Genomic DNA, 23,647 nt, shown 5'->3' with positions numbered 1-23,647 from the left:
GCCAGAACAGATATTAAGATTTATAAGGATTTACTACTTTCCTCTCTGCTAGCATCTACTGTACAAGGATCAGAACAGAAGCATTGATAATATTTCAATCAAATCATCGGACAGTGATGCCAGTGACGTCTCAGCCATTTCCCGAACCAGCAGTGCCTCACGCCTCAGCAGCACAAGCTACATGTCAGTACAGTCAGAGCGGCCAAGGGGCAGTCGGAAAATCAGGTGAGTTTCACCTTTAGATAATGTATAATATAGTTTCTGCAGCTTTATATTTCATACACAATGATATTACGTCTCACTTATTTGATATTGCTGCTGGGTTTGCTAGAAGTTGTTGATCTGAACAATATTACACTCCATTGTTCAGCAGCAGTTCAATATTGTGCCAATGGTTGAAAGTTTTCATTTAATTACATGTTGATGTATAGGAGTCCAATTCAAACATAGTCCTTGATTTTGCATTATGAGTCATGGGCATTAAGCTGTGTTTAAACTTATTGGCTTTTCTCTGAATTTTGCGGATAAAGTTAGAGCAATGTACAATTTATAATGGGTAAGTAGAAGAAGTTGTTTTACAATCAACCAGTGAAGTGAGTTGTTTGTCACATTTTGCTTAATTAGTTAGGTTCCATTTAAGTTGTTTTGATTTTATTTTGCATGCTGTGATTGTGAAGAAGGTCGAAATCCTTAGAAAACAGCAGGGATGTGGCAAATAAAAAAAAGAGGAGGATATCGTGGGTGTTAGTAGAAGAGGGAAAGAGAGAGACGGGGCATACTGAAAGGAAGCCAGGAACAGAAGATCTGAGAAGGGGACGACATTCAGCTTCTGGTGACTTGAGGTAAAGCTCAGCTGCCTCTTTCCTGATACCTCCCATAGTTCCTTAAAAGCAATGCCCTCTGTTTAGTCATTCCCAGTCTCTCTAGATGCTTTATGTCGTAATGCAGCAGACTTGTCCATTTTATCTCACTCAGCAGGTTACAGAAAAATAAGGTTTGGCACAATAATAATTGTGAGCTTAAATAAATTCAAAGCAGTAAATTGATAATTTAGGTACAAGACTAATTAATATAAATGGTTATGAAAAATTACCAAGGAATGTTTGACCCAAATAGATCTTTTGATATTTTCATTACAAGGCAGAGCCAGGGAAAGATAGGCTTGTTCAAGTTCTGGTCACAAGAGGAAGGCTTAGGATCGGGGTATTTCGCAAAGTTAGGTTTAATTAACACAAATGATATATTCCTGTCATCTGTCACAGACTCAAATTGACTTTCACACACTTCATAGCAAAATCAGAACCAGTTGCCTTTCAGCCTGTTTTTTTTTGTCCTCTCCCAACCTGCTCTTTGGATTGTTGTTTTTGGAGGAGGGAGAGGAAAGCTGAGAGTGCATCTAGCTCATACCCTCCCTCCCCCCTACACACTCTCTCCCCATCACCACCCCCACCAAACTCTCCCCCTCAATCCCTGTCCCACCCATTCCCTCCAACCTCACACCTACTTCCCCCTCACTCACTCAGCCTCACACAAACTCTCCAAGTCACTCCCATTTTCTCTCAATACTCACTCATTCTGTCTCCATCTCTATCATTCTAATTTTCTATCACACACGAGCATGAAGTAGTATCTGTACATATGAAATTAGGGAATAGCAAAGTCAGAAAACACTGGTGGTAACATTTTATAGATCCCCTCTACAGTTGGCCAGGGTATTAAAATTGGAGCTTTGTAACAAGGCAGTTTTGCAAGGTATTTCAATTTTCCTACAGAGAGAACAAATAAATTTGGAAATGCAGTCTAGAAGGTAACTTGTTGAATGCTTGTGTGACAATCTCCCAAAAATTATTTTGGATTTAGTGTACAATAGGTAAGCAATGCTTTCACTAAGAATCCTCTGGGATAAAGCATACTATAACACAATCAATTCCATATTAAGTTTAAAAGTGATTTATTCCAGTGCCAGATAATATACTTGAGGTTTTAATATCAAGGCATTGCTTAATGAGTTGCCAGCACAGGACTGTTCAGTGAACGGAATTTGTCAGAGCTTGGACACTGATGTATTTGAAAAAAATATGGATATTGAGATAAAAAGAGAGTTTGGTGCCAAAAAGAAATCAGCTTTATTGAATGGAATTCCAAAACCATTTGGGAGGCAGTGACAAATAAAACAGGTACAAAGATCTTAAGAAGTATAATGTACCTGACAGAGAAGACTAAATAGTCATTTGTACAGAAATATATCAACAGCATCTGTGTGCGTGTACAATATGTCAAAAATGGCATTCAGAAAGGTTTATCACATTTTTCAATAATGTATTTGTTGTTTGAGATAGTTACTCCAAATATCTGTCCGTTGTTACACTCTCAGTCCTGAGTCACAATCAAAGTCATAAGGTACAGCAACAAACCATTTGGTCCAACCAGCCCATACTAAACACAATCCCAAACTAAACTAGTTACACCTACTTACTCCTGGTCCATATCTGTCCAAGCCTTTCCTATTCATGTACTTATCCAATGTCTTTTAAATATTGTAATTGTACCCACATCCATCACTTTCTCAGGACATTCATTCCACAGACGAGCCACCCTCTGTGTAAAACATTTGTTCCTCATGTCTTTTTTAAAATCTTTTTCATCTCTCCTTAAACATGCCCCCTAGTCTTGAAGTACCCCATTCGAGGGAAAAGCCAACTACCGTTACCTCTACCTATATCCTGCATGATTTTATAAACTTCTATAAAGTGTCCTCTCAACCTCCTATGCTCTAGTGAATAATGTCCCAGCCCATCCAGCCTTGCTTTATAACAAACCTTCCATACCTGGCAACATCCTGGTAAATCTTTTCTGGACTCTCTCCAGCTTAATAATATCCTTCCTATAACTGGGCAACCAGAACTGAACACTGTATTCCAGAAGAGGCCTCACCAGTGTCCCATACAACCTCAACATGACTTCCGAACTCCTATACCCAAAGGACTGAGCAAGGGTACCAAATAGCTTTTTAAGCACCCTGCGCATATGTGATGCGAACTGCAAAGAATTATGTACCTGCACTCTAGATTTCAAGGCCCTACCATTAACTGTATAAGCCTTATCCTTTTTTATTGATCACTCACAACTCTATCTGTCATTTTTCAACCCATTTGATTCAGATTCCTTGGTATTCTTAGAAAACCTTTTTCACTGTCTATTATGCCATTAATTTTGGTGTCATATGCAAACTTATTAACCAGGCCTTATATATTCTCAACCAAATCATTTATATAAATGACAAACAAAAGTGTTGTTTCCGCAAAGCTTCCAAAAGTAAAATGTTTTGGAAAACTTTTATTTTTTTCTTCTTACCAGTGCTCCTACTGGAGGTCTCCCAGTTGCCAAATCTGAAGTAATGTTGGTTTTGCATACTGGTCCATCAGTTTATACCTATCATCCATTCTTTTTTTGCAATAAATAGCTGCATATTGACAAGCAACTGAACCCTCTGGGGTTGGACACCACTCCACACACCATACAGGACCACCTACAAAGAACTTTACATCCCAGCGATCTTTATGAACAAGTAGTGACTGGAACTGTCGCAGTCTCTGAATGTTCTGGCTTTAGAGAGTCTCAATCCAGGAATTGAATGCAAAAGTCAAGGTGAAGTGCGAGGGAGTAATGCACTATTGCTGGAGTGTTGGATGCAACATTATACTCATGCCCCATCTGTCCATTGGGTTGGCAAAACGAATATGATGCTGCTTTAAAGAGAATCAGGGAAGTTATCCCTGGTTAATTATTGATTTATTCTTACATTAACATCACAAAAATAAATTAGCTGCTCATTTTCACCTTTCTGTTTGTGGGACCTGGCTGTGTGTAAATTGGCGAGTGCATATCCTACATTGCATCAGTGACTAAACTCCAAAAGTACTTTCTTCACTATAAAGCACTTCCAAACATCCAGTGAAAGGTGCTGTATTAATGCTAGTGTTATTTTTCTTGTGTTTACTTTTTGTGAATGACAGTGTTCATCATGAAGGTTTACACTAAAAACATGGTATTAGATTAGATTAGATTACTTACAGTGTGGAAACAGGCCCTTCGGCCCAGCAAGTCCACAACGCCCCGCCGAAGCACAACCCACCCATACCCCTACATCTACCCCTTACCTAACACTACGGGCAATTTAGCATGGCCAATTCACCTGACCTGCACATCTTTGGACTGTGGGAGGAAACCGGAGCACCCGGAGGAAACCCACGCAGACACGGGGAGAACGTGCAAACTCCACACAGTCAGTCGCCTGAGGCGGGAATTGAACCCGGGTCTCTGGCGCTGTGAGGCAGCAGTGCTAACCATTGTGCCACCGTGCCGCCCAAAGTGACAGCCTCAACAAGGAACACTACATTGGTTATTAATGTGTATGTGTATTAATGTGTATTAATGTATGATGAGGCTGTCACTTTAACAAGGTTATTTTGTCCTTGTTTTTGCTAAAGACACGTCGTAAAGGCAGGGGTGACAAAATGACTGGAAAACCTCCAGTTTAACAATGGCAGGGGAATGGCCAGTTCTCCCAGTTCAGGTTTTCTCTAGTTTAGTTTAGTTGTAGTAGTCACAGAAACTGCTGCATGCAAAAAAGGGTTCCATGCTTCAGCAAATGATTTCTGCCTGACATTTCTCTCTGAAATCTCTCCTGCCTGTAAAAACCTGTGCTTGAATTTACCTTTTGCCAGAGGGTGTCTTTATGGGATGTTGTGGGAATTGGAGCAGCTCCTTAGTTAAGTTGCAGTATTGAGTCATTGAGTTTTCATATAGTTGTTATTCTAAATTCTGTTTTCTTTTGTTCATGTTTCAGCTGTAGTGTTTAAATAAATTCTGTTTTTGTGTAAAGCCAGCTGCATCACATCTGGAATATCCACCTCATGTCTGCCTTTAAAATAAGAAAAAGTTAGGGTATAGGCTGCCTTCTTTAAATATTTTGAGGGGGTGTGATCTGGTCCATAACAATGAATGGAGGTGGATTTTCCCTGACAACAGGGGTGACTGTGAGACCGAAGCTGTCACTTTTAGTGGCTGCAATGGCCTCAGTCCTCCAACTTGTTCGTGCAGAGCTGGATATATATGTTGTTGATACATTCCTCATCATTGCGGAGACACTTAGAGTCATGGCACACAGTATGGGGGCTGTTGTTTCTGTATTCCCCTGGGAGCATTCTGTTGTATCACTTACGAGAGTGGTTCTGCAGTCACTATAGCCTCAGATACTGTGCTGCATTCCATGTTGCCATGTGTTCAGATGTAACAAAGAATGAATGATGATCATGGCTCCAAGTCTGCTTGCCTACTGGTGGATTTTATTGCTACATTGGTTATTAATGTAGTGTTCCTTGTTTACTTCCATTGCTAAAAAATACAGAGTATTCTTGTTTTATTTGTTCATATGAGGCCATACATAATTACCCAGAGATCAATTAAGAGTCAACCACATTGTGGGGGGTCTGGAGTCATATGTAACGTAGACATATAGAAACCTGGAGCATAAGTAGGCCATTCAGCCCTTTGAGCCTGCACTGCCTTTCAATATGGTCATAGCTAATGCCTTTAATTTTAGAAAACCATTATGTATCCCTTTCTTGAATATACTCAGTATCCCAGTCTCCACAGATTGACTATCCCCTGAATGAAGAAAGTTTTCCTCATCTCAATCTGCCTATATCCTGAGGTTGAAACCCTTGGTTCTAGACTCCCCAGACAGTGCAAACATCTTTCCTGCATCCAGTCTGACCCCTGTTAGAATTTTGTATATTTCAAACAGATCCCCCTTCAGCTTTTTAAGCTCTAGTGAATACAGGCACAGTCAAACTAATCCCTCGTAATGGGATTCTCCTGTCACTTCTAGCATCAGCTTAGCGAACCTTCATTGTACTCCATCTTTGGCAGGTATATCCTTCCTTAGATAGGGAGAACAATACCATTCATAATACTCCAGGTATGACTTAACAAGGCCCTGTACAACTGCAGTAAGACATTCCTAATTCTAAACTCAAATCCTCTTGCAATGAAGGCAGTGAATTGCTGTGGCTCTGGAGTTATATGTACACTCAACAATGTAAGGATGGCAGATTTCCTTCCCTGAACGACATTAGTGAAGCATGAGGGTGTTTATGACAATTAACAATGATTTCATGGTCATCAGTAAATACTTAAATCCAGAGTTTTTTAATTGATTTCAAATTCTACCTATCTGCTATGGCATCATTAGCAGAGTTTCCTGACTAGTAGTCCAGCAAAATACAATTGGGCCATTGCCTCCCCTTCAATTAATCTATTTTTTTATTGCACAGTACTCAGTCTACAATAGACTGTTCTCTAGTTAGCTCCTCAACATACTGTTCTAAAAGTCCAAGTCATATAAACTGCAAGAAATCTTACTCCTTTATTACTGCTGATTTGATTGTCCAGTATATATGTGGATTAAAGTTACTCATGATCACCTTTGTTGCATGAGTCTGTAATTTCCCATTTAAGGCCTTCTCTTGCATCTGTTTGGGGGCCTTTGGACAACTTCCCACACCAACATTTTCTGTACCTTGCTGTTTCTTATCCTCATGCTTACAGATTCTACAGCAGATTCCATAGTTATTGAGCCTTCCTTTCTATTGTATTAATTCTTCCTTTGCTGATAAAACGCCCCACATTCCTTTCATATTTGTATGTCATTCCTAAATATTGAATATCCCTAAATGTTCGGTCCCCATCCTTGTTCACTCTTCAGCCATGTCCCTATAACTGCAACAATTACATAATTATTTGTGTCTGTTTGCATTGTTAGTTCATTTACTTATTGTGAATGCTCCATGCAGTACAAGGCATACCTTTAGGCTGGTACTTTTAATCTTATTTATCATCTTATTTTGCACTATGGCCCTAATTGTTTATTGCCCTTGCTTTTTCTGTTTTTACTTTTGCTTCTTAATTTTCTGTATTTCATTCCTATCCTTGATCCCACCCACTCCCCACTCCCCACTCCCCACTCCCCACTCCCCACTGTGCCCCTGCTCAGCTTCCTGTTTCCCTGCCATTCTAGCTTAAAAACCCCTGACAGCATTGGCAAACAGCCACACTGTTATCCCCCTCCCAAATGTGATCCAATACAGGGGTGTAATTTTAAAGACCTGATATACAAACATTTCCAGTACTGACAAACTATTGCCTTACATTGTCGTGCATTATATTTAAACTTGCATAGCAATCAACTTATAAATTGACTCCAGAGCAAAACCCATTCGCAACCAGGGACTGCTCATGCTAATTAAGCTAGAGAACTTTCACATTCCAATAACACCCACTACAATCCAATATTGAACTCCCTACCTTATTTTGTTTATCCTATTGGGCTGCAGCAATTTGATTAGTTGAGCAAGTAGAAGTACTCACCTGACCCTACTCCAAAAGCTTTCTAATCAGAGCTGTTTGAAGACACACCCTACAAAGCACTATCCTACCGCCAACAATACAACTGCCTGAATTAACCACTTTCCACTTATGCTGCTTCATATCAAGTTCCTTCCAGTTTACTTCACAACTGACTGCCATACTCTCTTTTCAGTCCAGACTTGGTCGTGATGGTACATTTTCTTCCCTAAAGGACATTAATAACCACTAATGTTTCATGGCATCAACAATGGTCACTACGTTGACTGAAACAGTTCCTAGAACACACAAATCTTTCACTAACCTCTTTATTTTAGCTTAGCTGGTGAGAGGTCCAGAATCAACACCAAAGTAACAGTCAAGCTCTCACTCGATGGACTCTTCATGGACCTCTGTGTACGGTATATCATAAAAGCAGTACTGTTTATACCCCTCATATCTCTCAACCCATACTTTTAACGAGTCATAAATAGATAAACAGTGCAGTTACCAATGCTCCATTGAATAGACGAAGCAGCCCAAGGCACAGCTGCAGCTTCAGCATATGCACTCAGGCACACATTTTAAAATTGATGATACATCATTGTTTCAGCAAAATTTTTAACAATTGCTTCCCCAACACTCTATCAGTTATTAGACCAGCTTTAGATCCCAGATTTTTATTGAATTCAAATTTTACCATCTGCCATTGTGGGATTCAAATCCACATCATAGGAACATAGAAACATTATCAGATGATTATAGATTAGTAATCCAATGACGCTACCACTTTGCCACTGCCTTCCACCTTGAGAGCATCAAAAGATGTAGTGGCCAGATTTCCATCTAACCTTCTAGTATGGAAACACCCCTAACATGTCCTTTTGCAGCTCAGTGTCCATTTTTGTTTAAGAATAATCTTGTGAAAAGTTTGGGACATGTTAGTCTGTAAAAGGTGCTATTGAAATGCAAGTGGTTGTTGCAATTGGCAACAGAGAGACATTTCACAACCTAAAACCTGTTAATCATTAGTGTTGGATTGCTGTGAGGTAAGAACATTCTTCCCTCCCCATGCCTTCAGATAAGTACCCCCAGTGTTCTTTTTCCAAACAAGTTGTATGATTTTTTTCAGCCTGGGCTCAAATATTTCCTATGTTGCAATATATTTCTCACTTTGGGGTTGAACAAAACCTGCTAATATGAGCAGCATTTTGTTGGAAGTTATCTAGATTTCTGTTCATTTATCTTTTCAAATTAGGGTGGCACAGTGGCTCAGTGGTTAGCTGGGCTGCCTCATAGAACAAGGGACCTGTGTTCAATTACACCTTTGGGCGACCGCCTGTGTGGAGTTTACACATTCTCACTGTGTCTGCTTGGATTTCCTTGGGGTTCACTGGTTTCCTTCTACAGTGCAAGAATGTGCAGGTTAGGTGGATTAGCCATGCTAAATTGATTATAGCATCCAGAGATATGCAGGTTAGTTAGATTAGCTCTGAAAAATGTGGGGTTATGGGGATAGGTCTAGGTGGAATGATTGTCGGAGGGTTGGTATGGACTTGATGGGCCAAATGTTTCCACACTGTAGGGATTCTACAAAGGCCTCATTAATCCATTTAAAATGATGTTCAACTGCCATCATTCAGCCAGTTTATGTCAGTTTTGTTACATTAATTTTATTTGCATTTAAGCTTTGTTTTTATTCATTTTGTTAAGCTTCATTTCCCTTCCCCCACTTGAACCCTTTTGTGTTGCTCACATGTGTGTTAATTTTCCTGTTTGTATTGCTTTTATTTTCTTTTACCTTTGCCCTTCTCCGTTGTTTTGTATTTTAGTTCATCATGCATTCGTGAGTTTCTGTGTCTCAGCTGTGTGAATGGGGAGGATGAGGACGAACAGAAACCTAAACCTAAGCCTGTGAAACCCAAATACCTGCCAAACTAACAAACAATTGTTGCAGACCCAGGGCCACTGCCTAAAACCATTGGGAAGGAGGCACATGATCTCTCCACATGGAAGAGTTGGTTCCTGGTATACTCTTTAGAGAGAGTTGGAACTATAGTCAGCATGACAATACATGCAGTGATGCATTTTCACAAAAGAGTAAACAAGAATTAATTAAAAGACAACATAAAGTACCAAAGCTATTTTGAAAAAAGTCATTGTATCTACAGTTTTGTATTGAAATTTAAATTGTGTAATAAAGAATAATTTTCTTCAAAAAAATTCTGAATGTTTGTTCATGTGACAAATTTGAGGCTAATGAGGCACTGTCATCTGCTAAGGATCTCTAACAATGCCGTGTGTACAACTAAATGATTTTTGGGATAATGATATTATCATGATATCACCTCCATCTCTTGCTAGAAAATTGTGCCTATTCATTAACAATCCAGTTGAGCAAATCACACTGCAAATGCAGAAATGAGAGAGTGCAGAACAGAGCTAAAAGCTGAGTTTTTGAAAAGCTATTCACAATTTTTGACCCATTCGTTAGGGAACACTAATCCTAAAAAAAACTAAATCTCCCAAATGCAGAAAGTATCCTTTCAAACAGTGTTTATGTTTTCCTTCAAGCAAACATGTTTTAGATATCTTTCCAGAAATCTTCCCAAAGTATATTAATGTGACTTTTTTTAAAGACTCACTTTTAGGTAGCAAATGGCTCAATGGATAGCACTGCTGCATCACAGTGCTAGGGACTGGGGTTTGATTCCAACCTTTGGTGACTGTCTTCGTGAAGTTGCACCTTCTTGGTTCTGCCAGGTGCTGTGGTTTCCTCCTAATTCCAGAGATGTGTAGATGAAGTGGATTGGCCATGTTGAATTGCCCACTAACATCCAGGGATTAGATTAGATTCCCTACAGTGTGGAAACAGGGCCTTCGGGCCAACCAGTCCACACCAACTCCCCGAAGAGTAAATCACCCCGACCCATTTCCCTCTGACTAACACTATGGACAATTTAACATGGCCAATTCACCTGACCTGATGTGCAAGCTAGATGGATTAATCATGATAAATTCGGAGTTACAGGAATAAATGGGGGTGAGATGCTCTTTCGACCCAATGAACCAATTGGACTCTTTCTGCAATGTAGGGATTCTATGATTCCATGTTTTAAAGAAGATTGTAATGGCTTGTTTTTCACTGTTACTTGGAAATTCACTTTTCCACATCTAATATTGTAGAGAAATTTCATGTTTAAATGTAATTTACATTGCAATTTTGCCTTTGCAACGGAATGCACAATCCATAGCCAAGTAAAATAGTTTTGCAATGCATTGCCATTGCAGTCTGAGGGCCTTTTAATTCACAGTTCACATCAATCATTTGAAATTCAACTCATTTAAGAGATCCTCCAGATGAGTTGTCAGCATCAAAATCAGAATTTATTTAGGTTAACTTTTAGCTTTCCTCAGCTACACAGACTAACATTTTGAGCTTTCTCCCATTATACATCATGAAAATGTCTCAAGTGAATTAAAGGCACTTTATTTAATCTTTATTTTGGTCAGTTTTTCTGTTCTGTTAAGAAAGAAGCTTTTAGCATTGAAAAGTTGATCATGTTCTATTTCAGGTACTTGTGTCAGCACTAAGTTTAGCAATGTTAGAGGCAGAGTAAAGTTAGATTCAAACATCATGCCTCTTAATTCAGCTATGTGACGTTGGTGACCCACTCCTGTGTTCCAATCCGGTAGCCTTTTTACTCCACTCAAATTTTTTCTTGTACAAAATCTTCCATTTTACATTTACACTGATTAAAATGAAGGATTAAAAAAAAAACAAATCTAATAGATTAGATTAGGTTACTTACAACGTGGAAACAGATCCTTCAGCCCAACAAATCCACACCGACCTGCCAAAGCGCAACCCACCCAGACCCATTCCCCCACATTTACCCCTTCACCTAACATTATGGGCAATTTAGCATGGCCAATTCACCTAACCCGCACACTTTTGGATTGTGGGAGGAAACCGGTGCAAACTCCACGCAGAGAGTCACCTGAGGTGAGAATTGAACCCGGGTGTCTGGCGCTGTGAGGCAGCAGTGCTAACCACTGTGCCAATAATAATAATAGGAAGTTCTAAGTTATGTTTTCGTATTATTTCACCAACTCTGTTGAAGCAGTGAGGGAGAAAATCTTGTGCAGTAGTTCCAATGAATGCAATGGGACCATGATTTCAGACTTGCTGATCTGGATCCACCCAGCCTAAGCAAAGAATTCACCCATTTTCTACCAAAAAGATGTGAATATATTAATTATATTTTCAATGTAAATTTTATTTTAAGCAGAAGTGCAGTTTGACAAAAAATAAATGCTGCAGATCCTGGAAATCTAAAATAAAAACAGAAGCACTGGAAATACTCAGCAAGTCAAGCAGTATCTGTCAAGATAAATTACTAACTGATGAAACACAAGCATTAACTTTCTTTCCTTCCACAAATGCTGGCTGAACTGCAAAGAATATCCAGCATTCGTGATGTCTGACAATCTTTTGTTAAAAGCATCTGATGTGGTGTATCAAACACCTGGAATTCCTTGCTCTCTCCTTCTGAAACACCACTCATATTGTCCCTACACCCCAGGGACTGCAGCACTTGAAGAAGGTGGCTCAATATTGCCACCTTAGTGGTAATTAAGGATGGTAATTAATGTTAGTCCAGCGGTCAGCATCTGCATTCCATGAATGAATTGAAGAAATGCTAATTAGAACTTGTTTTCAACAGGTGCCATCAGATAAGCAATTTTTTAGCCTTTCTGGAAACATAACAAATACACCTTGCACTCGCTAAATTAGAAAGTCCTAATCTTTTTTTTTGTTTAGGGATTGAAACAATGAGGAGAGATTGCTGATTAATTAATAGGGTCATGGAACAGACTGGTAGGCAATAAAGGATTTGAAACAGAAATTCAAGTAAGAGGATGGAAAAATTAATTTGAAACTGAGAAAATATTCAACTGAACTAGGTTTGTTAATTTTAGGAGATGTAGATGTCAAGGCATTTATTACCTATCCCTAATTGTCCTTGATTTGAGTATCTACTTAGGCCATTTCAGAGGACAGTAAAAGGTTAATCACATTTCTGTGGTCTGGAATTGATTGTGGGTCAGACCAGATTTCTTTCCCTAAAAGGTATTGTAAACCAGATGGGTTTTTAGCAATAATTCATTGTAGTTTCATAGTCACCATTGCTGAGACTAGATTACCATTCCCTATTTTCTTCAGTGTAATTGAGTTTAAATTTCACTGGCTGCTATGGGAATTTTTGAACATATGTTCTCAGTGTGTTAGTCTGATTGTCTGAATTACTCATTGTGTCTAACGCCACTGTGCCACCACCTCACCCTTGTTTTCAGTGTTTATCAATTATTTTGATGTGAGTATGTGAACACATTATTAATTGAAGTAAACGAATCTAATCCTATGTGTTGCAGGCAACACTAGGCTGGATAGCAATGTGTGCTGTGAGGAGGAGCAGCATAACTTGGACAAGCTGGCTGAGTGCACAGACACTTGCAAATACAATTTAATGTGGATAAGTGTGAGGTTATCTGTTTTGGTGTCAAAAACAGGAAGGCAGATTTTTTTTTTCCTTTCTTTTCTTTTTATTTGATGTCTGACCCTTCTTTTTTTTCTCTCTTTCTTTTGCCCCTGCACTACCGCTTAACTGCAGTAGTGCTTATTTTTTCCCCAGCACCCATGTTGTGTGTGTGTGTGTAGGTGTGAGACACAGTAAAAGACATATGGTGTACAAATCTTTATTCAGTTTCCACTACCAGGAAGAAAGGAAACAGGAAGGCAGATTATTATCTGAATTGTGGGAATTTAGGAAAAGGTGATGTGCAATGAGACCTGGGTGCCATGATAGAATAGTCAGAGGGTGAGCATGCGGGTGCAGCAGGCAGTGAGAAAAGCTAATGGCTTGCTGTTTTTCACAGCGAGAGGATTTGAGTACAAAATAGGGATGTCTTGCTGCAGTTACACTGGGCCTTGATAAGGCCACACCTTGTGTAAGTGTGCAGTTTTGCTGTCCCAGTCTGAGGAAGGACATTCTTCTCGTTGAGGAAGTCCAGGGACGTTTTCACCAGGTGGATTGCCTGGATGGCAGTACTGATAAAATAAAGAAAGACTGAATCGATTGTATTCACTGGAATTTAGAAGAATGAGGGGGGACATCATAGAAATATATGATCTTAGAGTTCAGGTGCATGGTTTCATTCACACATTCCAGTTTGTTTACATTCTTCCTAAATTGTTAAAAATCACACAACACCAGGTTATAGTCCAACAGGTTTAATTATAGTCCAACAGGTCCAATCAGGTGAGCGTCACTCCGAAAGCTAGTGTGCTTCCAATTAAACCTGTTGGACTATAACCTGGTGTTGTGTGATTTTTAACTTTGTACACCCCAGTCCAACACTGGCATCTCCAAATCATTCCCAAATTGTGGTACTCAGAACTGTGTGCAATAGTACAGATGTGGGCCTAACCAGCGTACTATACCAATTCATTATAAGTTTGAATTGCCTAACCTAAGGGATTTGCCTGCCTCTTGGAACAAAGTGCCCAGGTAATCTTTCCTCTGACTAATGCAATACAATGTCTACAGCTCAGACTCAAGCTCCTCAACTCCAATCTAAAGTCACTAAGTTGATCACTGTGGGTGACTTTGGTCTCTAGCAGCACTGACATACTGCGACTGTTACCTCTTGTCCATCTGTGTCATAGGGCATTGAAAACTCACTAGGGTTTATAAAGAGAAACCCTCCATGAAATCTGCCAAAAATGACACACTTTCAATTTCTGGTAGGAGCCTAGGGCTTCCTATTATCTTGCACTGTAATATTGATATCCAGTGTGGAGAACTCCAGAGAAAGGTGCTGCTGCTTGTATTGTCCCAAATTGTGTGGAATGAAAGACCTCAATTCAATTCTTGCTCAAAGCTGAGAAAGCAGCTCCTACTTTTATTAGAAAAAAAGACAACGCATGTCAACTGGAGGAAAGAAAACTCAGCCAGGATTCTCAGTCCTTATTACTATTTGGTTATCAGTGTTTCCAAGGAAAGTTAAAACCTAGGGGCTGGATAATTGGATCATTCAAAAGCTCCTTTTGTTATAACCTGAGATGGATATGCTGAGAGGAAGATGCTAAAAGGCTGCAGAATGACTTGGACAAGCTGGCTGAGTGCACAGATGCTTGCAAGTGCAATTTAATTCAGATAAATGAGATTTTATCCACTTTGGTGTCAAAAACAGGAAGGCAGATTATTATCTGAATTGTCATGATTTTGAGATGCCAGTGTTGGACATAAGTTAAAAATCACACGACACCAGGTTATAGTCCAACAGGTTTATTTAGAAGCACTAGCATTTGTTAATGACAATGACCTCTGATGGAGACTGTATTTCTGTGGACATTGTAAAAGCGTGGGCGTTGTCCTGTTGCTTACAGCTTTCATTGTTGAACAGCTTACTGAAGAAATGGTCTGGGCTTACACATTGAGAATTAGTAAATTGTCAGTACCTTGTCAATATTAATGACATTTATTGTAGCAGATGCCAAAGCTGTAGAAAAAGGAGATGCAAATCACCAATTTTAGAAGACAAAAGTTGTGATTCATTTTGTAACTGGTCCAAGTACCATGCCATGAAATTCTATAGATGGTCGTTACTCATCTGCAGCATGAGTCTATTGAATTTGTCGCAATGAATGAAATTCCTGTTATAAAGAAAGTGAATGTCATTTTTTCAGTGTCATGTTTCTATCATTCTTTCTAAGCAAAAGGTCAATATTTAATATTTGTGCTCACTTTGATTATTTTAATGGTAATTACAAATCCTGTTTTAATGTATTTAGTAATGTGATTATTAACCCTGATTGGGTTAGATGACTTGAAAAAGCTTCACATTTTAAGCAATTCTCCATCTCTCATCTAAATACATTGGTCATTTTATTTTTATTCGTTCAGGGTATATGAGCATCACTGGCTAGGTCAACATTTATTGCCCATCATTAACTGGAGGTTAGTTAAAAGTCAATCACATTGTTAGACCTGGAGTCACATAAAGGTCAGACTAGATAAGGATGGCAGTTTCCTTCCCTAAAGGGCATTAGTGAGCCAGATGGATTTTTTTGGCACTTGGCAATGGTTTCACGGTCATCATTAGACTCTGAGTTGCACATTTTTTTTATTCAATTCAAATTCCACCATCTGCAATGGTGGAATTCAGGCATGCGTCCCCACAACATTACTGGCTGTTTGGGATAATAGCCTTGCAATAATGCCATAGGCCATTTCTTCCCCTGAGTAAGTACCAATTTAAGTAGCACGCAACCACCATATTGCTTGAATGTTCACAGCAGTCGCTGTGCTATTGAGTAGCTGTTCCCTTGGAGAGGGTTCACAAAATCCTGGGAATATAGAACTACTTAAAGCTGATCTGCAGTGCAGTCTGGCTGAAGCAGGTTATCAAAGTGGTAGGTAAGTGAATTTAGTTTGAAGAACAATCTGCAGTAGATGCTGCACTAGATGCCTTACTAAAGGAGATGTGGTGGAGAAGAGATGTAATCCATGTAAGTGGCCATAGAAATAGCAGATGTATTGGTGATCATTTTCTCAGCATTCTGTAGACTATGGAAAAGTTCCAATGGGCTGGAGGGAAGCTAAGGAAACCTGACTCCTTAAAAAAGGCGGGAGAGAGAGTATGGGGAATTATTGACCAGTTAACCTGGCATCTGTGGTGGGAAAAATGCTGGAGTCAATTATTAAGGATGTAATAAGCACTTAGAAAATGGTGACACAATCCTGATGATCACTGATGATGGGCTTATGCCTGAAACATTGATTCTCCTGCTCGTCGGATGCTGCCTGACCTATTGTGCTTTTCCAGCACCACACTCACAGTATTGGAGGTAATGTGTTGATGGGGATACTGAACTGGTTCGCAGACAAGAAGCAGAGAGTTGGAAGAAACAGGTCCTTTTCAGGGTGACAGGCAGTGATGAATGGGGTGTTGTAGGGTTCACATTGGACGAAGGAATTGAATTTGCAGATGACACTAAGCTGGGTGGCAGTGTGTGCTGTGAGGAGACTGCTAAGAGGCTGCAGGGTGACATGGACAAATTGGCTGAGTGGACAAATACTTGGCAAATTCAATATAATGTGGATGAATCGACTTTAGTGCCAAAAACTTGAAGGCAGATTATTATCTGAATTGTGGCAGTTTAGGAAAAGGTGAGGTGCAACAAGACCTGGGTGTCATGGTGGAACAATTACTGAAGGTTGGCATGCAAGTACAGCAGGCAGTGAGGAAATCTTATGACATGCTGGCCTTCATAGTGAGAGAGTTTGAGTATCAGAGTAAGGATATCTTGCTGCAGATATGCAGGACCTTAGTGAGGCCCCAGCTTGAGTGTTGTGTGCAATTTTGCTCTCCTATTCTACGGGAGGACATTCTTGCCATTGAGAGAGTCAAGCAAAGGTTCATTAGACTGATTCCAGGATGGCAGGACTGATAATATGAAGAAAACTGGATCAACTGGACTTGTTTTCACTGGACTTGGAATTTAGAAGAATGAGGGGGATCTCGTCAAAACATATAAACTCCTGATGGGACTGGATGCTGGAAGAATATTCCTGATGTTGGGAAAGTCCAGCACTGAAATCACAGTCGAAGAATTCAGACTAAGCCATTCAGTATTGAGATGAGGAAGAATTTCTTCACTCAGAGTTGTGAACCTGTGAAATTCTCTTCTACAGGAAGCTGTTGGGGCCATTCTGTTGGATATATTCAAGTGGGAGTTGGATGTGACCCTTGTAGCTAAAGGGATCAAGTAATATGGAGAGGACATGGGAATGGGATCCTGTGATTGCATGATCAGCCATAATCATATTGAATGGTGTGATAGGATCGAAGGGTCAAATGACCTACTGCTGCACCATGTTTCTATGTCCACCACACTGAAAATGTTGGTGTCATCAGCAAACTTACTAACCATAACTCCTACATTCACTTCCAAATCATTTTTATAAATGACAAAAAAATGTGTACCCAGCACTGATCCTTGTGGCACACCATTGGTCACAGACCTCCAGTCCAAAAAGTCATTGACTAGCATTTAAGGGGTGGAAATGTTACTTGCCATTTGTCCACCCATATCTAGATGTTGTCCAAGTCTTACTGTATTTGGACATGGATAGCTCTAGGTGCAATCATCAATAATATCTGACCTTACGATAATCGTTAATCAGCAGAAGGCTTCCTTGCTCATGTTTGTTCTGATGCGCTGGGACCTTACAAGATCTGAAGACAATGTTGACGACTCCCACAGCATTTTCCTTCCAACTGTATACTCTGTCGTGCTGGTTAGATAAGACATATCCAGCATGGTGTTGGTGATGCGGAGACGTTATGTGTAAGATATTATTCTATGAGAATGACTATGTCAGACTGCTGCTTGACTGGTCTATGAAACAGCTTTCCCAATTTTGTCAATTCTCTCTGGATGTTAGTGAGGAGGAGCTGTTTTTATCATTGTTATTTCAAATGCCTTGATCGATAGTAGGTGATTCATCCAGTTTCCATTCTTTTTTTCATTTCAAGTGATTGTTACAACTGAGTGTCTTGCCCACCCAGTTCAGAGGACAGCCACATTACCGGGTCTGGATTGCATATAGGCCAGACCAAATAAGGACAGAAGATTTCCTTCCTTGAAGCAGATGGGTTTTAATGATAAATGACAATCATGTTAAGGTCAACTGTATACTAGCTTTTAATTCCAGATTTATTCATTGAATTAAAATTGCATGATTGGTTGTGGAGGTATTTGAATCCATGGTCCCTCAAGACCTTTTGAAAATTATCTGTCCAGTAACATTGCTGCAAAGCCGCTGCCTTTTCCAAATATGTTGATAATGCTCTGTAACTGGTTTAAAATATTTCTTGATGAGTATATTGATGAGTATATACCTGTCAGGCAAGTTGAGAGAGGGAGCCATGGTTTACTGAAGAGGGTGAAGCTCTTGTCAAGAGGAAGAAGAAGGCCTATGTGAGAATGAGGCATGAAGGCTCAGTTCGGGCGCTTGACAGTTATAAGATAGCCAGAAAAGATCTAAAGAGAGGACTAAGTAGAGCTAGGAGGGGACATGAAATTATGTTGGCAGATAGGATCAAGGAAAACCCTAAGGCCTTCTGTAAATATATCAGGAATAAAAGAATGACTAGAGTAAGATTAGGGCCAATTCAAGATAGTAGTGGGAAGTTGTGTGTGGAATCTGAGGGCATAGGGGAAGCCCTTAATGAACACTTTTTGTCAGTATCCACATTGAAAAAGGGCAATATTAGTGAGAATGCGGAAATACAAGATTAGATGGGATTGCAGTTGAAAAGAGGAGGTTTTAGCAATTTTGGAAGATCTGAAAATAGATAAGAGCACTGGTCCGGATGGGATGTGTCCTCAGATTCTCTGGGAAGCCAGGGAGGAGATTGTGGAGCCTCTGGCTTTGACCTTTATGTCATTATTGTCGAAAGGAATCGTGTCAGAAGACAGGAGGATAGCAAATGTTGTTCCCTTGTTTATGAAGGGGAGTCAGAACAACCCTGGTAATTAGAGGCCAGTGAGCCTTACTTGTGGGTAAGATGTTGGAAAAGGTTATAAGAGATAGGGTTTATAATCATCTGGAAAGGAGTACGTTGATTAGAGATAGTCAACATGGTTTTGTGAAGGGTAGGTCATGCCTCACTAATCTTATTGAGTTCTTCAAGAAGGTGACAAAGCAGGTGGATGAAGGTAAAGTGGTTGATGTGGCATATGTGGATTTCAGTAAGGTGTTTGATAAGGTTCCACATGGTAGGCTATTGCACAAAAGACGGAGTTTCGGGATTGAAGGTGATTTAGCGGTTTGGATCAGAAATTGGCCAGCTGAAAGAGGACAGAGTGTGGTAGTTGATTAAAACGTTCATCCTGGGGCTCAGTTACCAGTGGTGTACTGCAAGGGTCTGTTTTGGGCCACTGCTATTTACCATTTTTATGCATGATCTGGATATGGGCATAGAAGGATGGGATAGTAAATTTCCGAATGACACTAAAGTCAGTAGAATTGCGGATAGTGCCGAAGGATGTTGTGGGTTACAGAGGACATAGATAAGATGCAGAGCTGGGCTGAGAAGTGGCAAATGGAGTTTAATGTGGAAAAGTGTGAGGTAGTTCACTTCAGAAGAAGTAGCAATATTGCAGAGTAATGGGTGAATGGTAAACCTTTTGGCAGTGTAGATGAACAGAGAAATCTCTGTGTCCAGGTGCATAAATCCCTGAAAGTTGCCACCCAGGTTGAGAGGGTTGTTCATAAAGCGTACAATGTGTTGGCGCTTATTGGTAGGGGGATTGAGTTTCGGAGGCTCGAGGTCATGCTTCAGCTGTACAAGACACTAGTACGTCCGCACCTGGAATATTGCGTACAGTTCTGGTCAACACATTTAGGGCAGCATGGTGGCTCAGTGGTTAGCACTGCTGCCTCACAGCGCCAGTGTCCCAGGTTCGATTCCAGCCTTGGGCACCTGTCTGTGTGTAGTTTGCACATTCTCCGTGTATCTGCGTGGGTTTCCTCCAGGTGCTCCGGTTTCCTCCCACAGTCTAAAGATGTGCACGTCAGGTGAATTGGCTATCCTAAATTACCCATAGTGTTAGGTGCATTAGTCAGAGGGAAATGGGTCTGGGTGAGTTACTTTTTGGAGGGTCGGTGTAGACTGGTTGGGCTGAAGGGCCTGTTTCCACACTGTAAGGAATCTAATCTAATCTAACTTAATTACAGGAAGGATGTGGAAGCTTTGGAAAGGGCTCAGAGGAGATTTTCTAGGACATTGCCTGGTATGGAAGGAAGGTCTTACAAGGAAAGGCTGAGGGAACTGAAGCTGTTTTCATCGGAGAGAAGAAGTTTGAGACTTGTCTTAATCGAGACATATAAGATAACCAGAGGGTTAGATAGGGAGGACAGTAAAAGCCTTTCTCCTCAGATAGTGAAGGCTAACACAAGGGGACATAGCTTTAAATTGAGAGGTGATAGATTTAGGACAGATATCGGGAGTAGTTTCTTTAGTAGGGGCGTGGAATGGCCTGCCTGCAACAGTAGTAGACTTGCCGAAGTTAAGGACATTTAAATGGGCTTTGGACATATATATGGATAATAGTGGCACGGTGTAGGTTAGATGGGCATCAGATTAATTTCACAAGTTGGCGCAACATCAAGAGCCGAACGGCCTGTAGCATTCTATGTTCTTATGTAAAAATATCTATGAAGGTTCGAAGCAGCGGTTGAAGGTTTTGCTGAACTAGCGTCACATTGTGTCAACCTCAAAATCAAATGAAGGCTCCAGGAATTCCAGAGAATGTAGGAAATGTCAAGGAGAATCAGTATGATTGATGCCATCTGGAATAGTGAGAAAGCACTAATGGAGAAAACCTGACAGTGGAAATTTTTTTAAAAAATTTGTTTGATACAAGAGTTTTTAAAGCAGTTTGCCATGATAGGTGAATAGCTCATGATATACTTGTAAATAATGATGATTACAATCAATAAGTCATTATTCAAAGCTGATCATGCATGATTTTGCAGTAAAGAGGGCATACAAGATTGCAAGTCATCACAAATTATTGGATGATTTAAGATGTTAGTCCCCCGGGCCTGACAGGATATATCCTAGGATTATGTGGGAAGCAAGAGAGGAAATTGCAGTACCGTTGGCATTGATCTTCTCGTCTTCACTGGCAACGGGGGTGGTACCAGGGGACTGGAGAGTAGCGAATGTTGTGCCCCTGTTCAAAAAAGGGAATAGGGATAACCCCGGGAATTACAGGCCAGTTAGTCTTACTTCTGTGGTAGGCAAAGTAATGGAAAGGGTACTGAGGGATAGGATTTACGAGTATCTGGAAAGACACTGCTTGATTAGGGACAGCCAGCACGGATTTGTGAAGGGTAGGTCTTGCCTTACAAGTCTTATTGAATTCTTCGAGGAGGTGACCAAGCATGTGGATGAGGGTAAAGCAGTGGATGTAGTGTACATGTATTTTAGTAAGGCATTTGATAAGGTTCCCCATGGTAGGCTTATGCGGAAAGTCAGGAGGCATGGGATAGAGGGAAATTTGGCCAATTAGATAGAAAACTGGCTAACCGGTCGAAGGCAGAGAGTGGTGGTAGATGGTAAATATTCAGCCTGGAGCCCAGTTACAATAAGAGTTCCGCAGGGTTCAGTTCTGGGTCCTCTGCTGTTTGTAATTTTTATTAATGACTTAGATGAGGGAGTCGAAGGGTGGGTCAGTAAATTTGCAGATGATACGAAGATAGGTGGAGTTGTGGACAGTGAGGAGGGCTGTTGTCGGATGCAGAGGGACTTAGATATGATGCAGAGCTGGGCTGAGGAGTAGCAGATGGAGTTCAACCCTGCCAAGTGTGAGGTTGTCCATTTCGGAAGAACAAATAAGAATGCGGAATACAGGGTTAATGGTAGGGTTCTTAGTCAGGTGGAGGAACAGAGGGATCTTGGGGTCTATGTACATAGATCTTTGAAGGTTGCCACTCAGGTGGATAGAGTTTGTAAGAAGGCCTATGGAGTATTATCGTTCATTAGCAGAGGGATTGAATTCAAGAGTCGTGAAGTGATGTTGCAGCTGTACAGGACTTTGGTTAGGCCACAGTTGGAGTGCTGTGTGCAGTTCTGGTCATCTCACTTTAGGAAAGATGTGGAAGCTTTGGAGAGGGTGCAGAGAAGATTTACCAGGATGTTGCCTGGAATGGAGAATAGGTCGTACGAGGATAGGTTGAGAGTTCTCGGCCTTTTCTCGTTGGAACGGCGAAGGATGAGGGGTGACTTGATAGAGGTTTATAAGATAATCAGGGGAATAGATAGAGTAGACAGTCAGAAACTTTTTCCCCGGGTACAACAGAGTGTTACAAGGGGACATAAATTTAAGGTGAAGGGTGGAAGGTATAGGGGAGATGTCAGGGGTGGGTTCTTTACCCAGAGAGTGGTGGGGGCATGGAATGCGCTGCCCGTGGGAGTGGCAGAGTCAGAATCATTGGCGACCTTTAAGCGGCATTTGGATAGGTACATGGATGGGTGCTTAATCTAGGTTAGAAGTTCGGCACAACATCGTGGGCCGAAGGGCCTGTTCTGTGCTGTATTGTTCTATGTTCTATGTTCTATGTTGGTTTCAGGGAAAATCAGTACAGTGCAGTCAATACCCCATGAGTTTCAGTGAAAATCTGTATTCACAATGGATTAAACTCAGTCCAGCAGGTATTTAATAGTCTACCATTAGTTTTAATAATGAGCCTTCTTCCTGTAATACCTTATTTGTCTCAGCAGGGAAAGAAATGAAAGTCTGGTGTCCCACTCCTGCAGACAAATACATGTTCTCAGAGATTTTTAACGTTTAAAATTGCTTCCTTACATTTTCTTTCAGTGTCAATCTACCTTTCTCCCTTTAATTCTTTTCTAGATCAAATTTGACTTGTATTCCTTCTGTTTCCTTTTCTGTCATGTTTGATTCTCAGTCTGGATGTTTAAGGACATGGACTGCTGGTCCCAGTTAGATCCATTCCCATTTGCAAAGTTAAGCTTGCACTTTCAGCTTTTTGTGGTGTAAGTGTTTTTGGAGCAAAACATTCAGGAAATATCTCATCAGAAGCTCTTTCTTTTTCATTTAACTTCACAGTTATGCATCAAAACAGCATTTCAGGGCTCAGATTTCTTGCATTTAATTGTAGGGGACCATCATTTTCAAATAATTGCTAATGTGTTAGTCTCACCTTTCTATAAATCTGAAATTCTGTTTAGTCTAGTGGCTGCAGACATGAGAGACTTCAGGTATGCCAGGAGACTGGAGAAACTGGCACTGTTCTCCTTAGCACAAAGATATTATTGAAAAACTTGAAGAAAGATGTTAAAAATCATGAGTTGTTGTGATTGGACGAAGAATGTGAAACTGTCCAGAGTGACACAACAAAGAGATTTGTGTTAATTAATTAATGAAGAGACACAATGTGAGAAAGGACAGTAGTACACATTGAGGTCTGATCTAGAATCAATTGCCTGAAAGTGTGATAGAAAGAAATTCAATAATAATTTTCAAAAGAGAGTTTGATATTGCTTTTAAAGGAAAAAAAGGGAAAGAATAGAGAGTGCTCTGAGTTGGTTTTGTGAACCAGCAGAGACATGATGGTCTGATTAGCATCATTCTATG

At 40.4% G+C, this 23,647-nt stretch overlaps 1 protein-coding gene across 12 annotated transcripts in view; it reads left to right on the top strand.

Moving 5' to 3' along the window:
* rims1a (regulating synaptic membrane exocytosis 1a) overlaps positions 1 to 23,647 on the top strand; it is an 879,579-nt gene that overhangs the window by 698,289 nt on the left and 157,643 nt on the right. For 8 of the 12 annotated variants that reach the window (XM_072557828.1, XM_072557837.1, XM_072557845.1 and 5 more), the window contains 2 exons: positions 53 to 225; positions 678 to 842. In XM_072557828.1, the coding sequence (XP_072413929.1) occupies positions 53 to 225; positions 678 to 842 (338 nt within the window). Of the gene's footprint in view, positions 1 to 52; positions 226 to 677; positions 843 to 9,239; positions 9,559 to 23,647 lie in introns of those variants that run through there. The other 4 variants (XM_072557872.1, XM_072557892.1, XM_072557932.1 and 1 more) reach the window with 2 other exon arrangements.

Source organism: Chiloscyllium punctatum, chromosome 3 (genome assembly GCF_047496795.1).
Source record: "Chiloscyllium punctatum isolate Juve2018m chromosome 3, sChiPun1.3, whole genome shotgun sequence".
Lineage (NCBI taxonomy): Eukaryota > Metazoa > Chordata > Chondrichthyes > Orectolobiformes > Hemiscylliidae > Chiloscyllium > Chiloscyllium punctatum.
The sequence above is the reverse complement of the archived record's forward strand: the minus strand, read 5'-3'. Positions and strand labels throughout refer to the sequence as shown.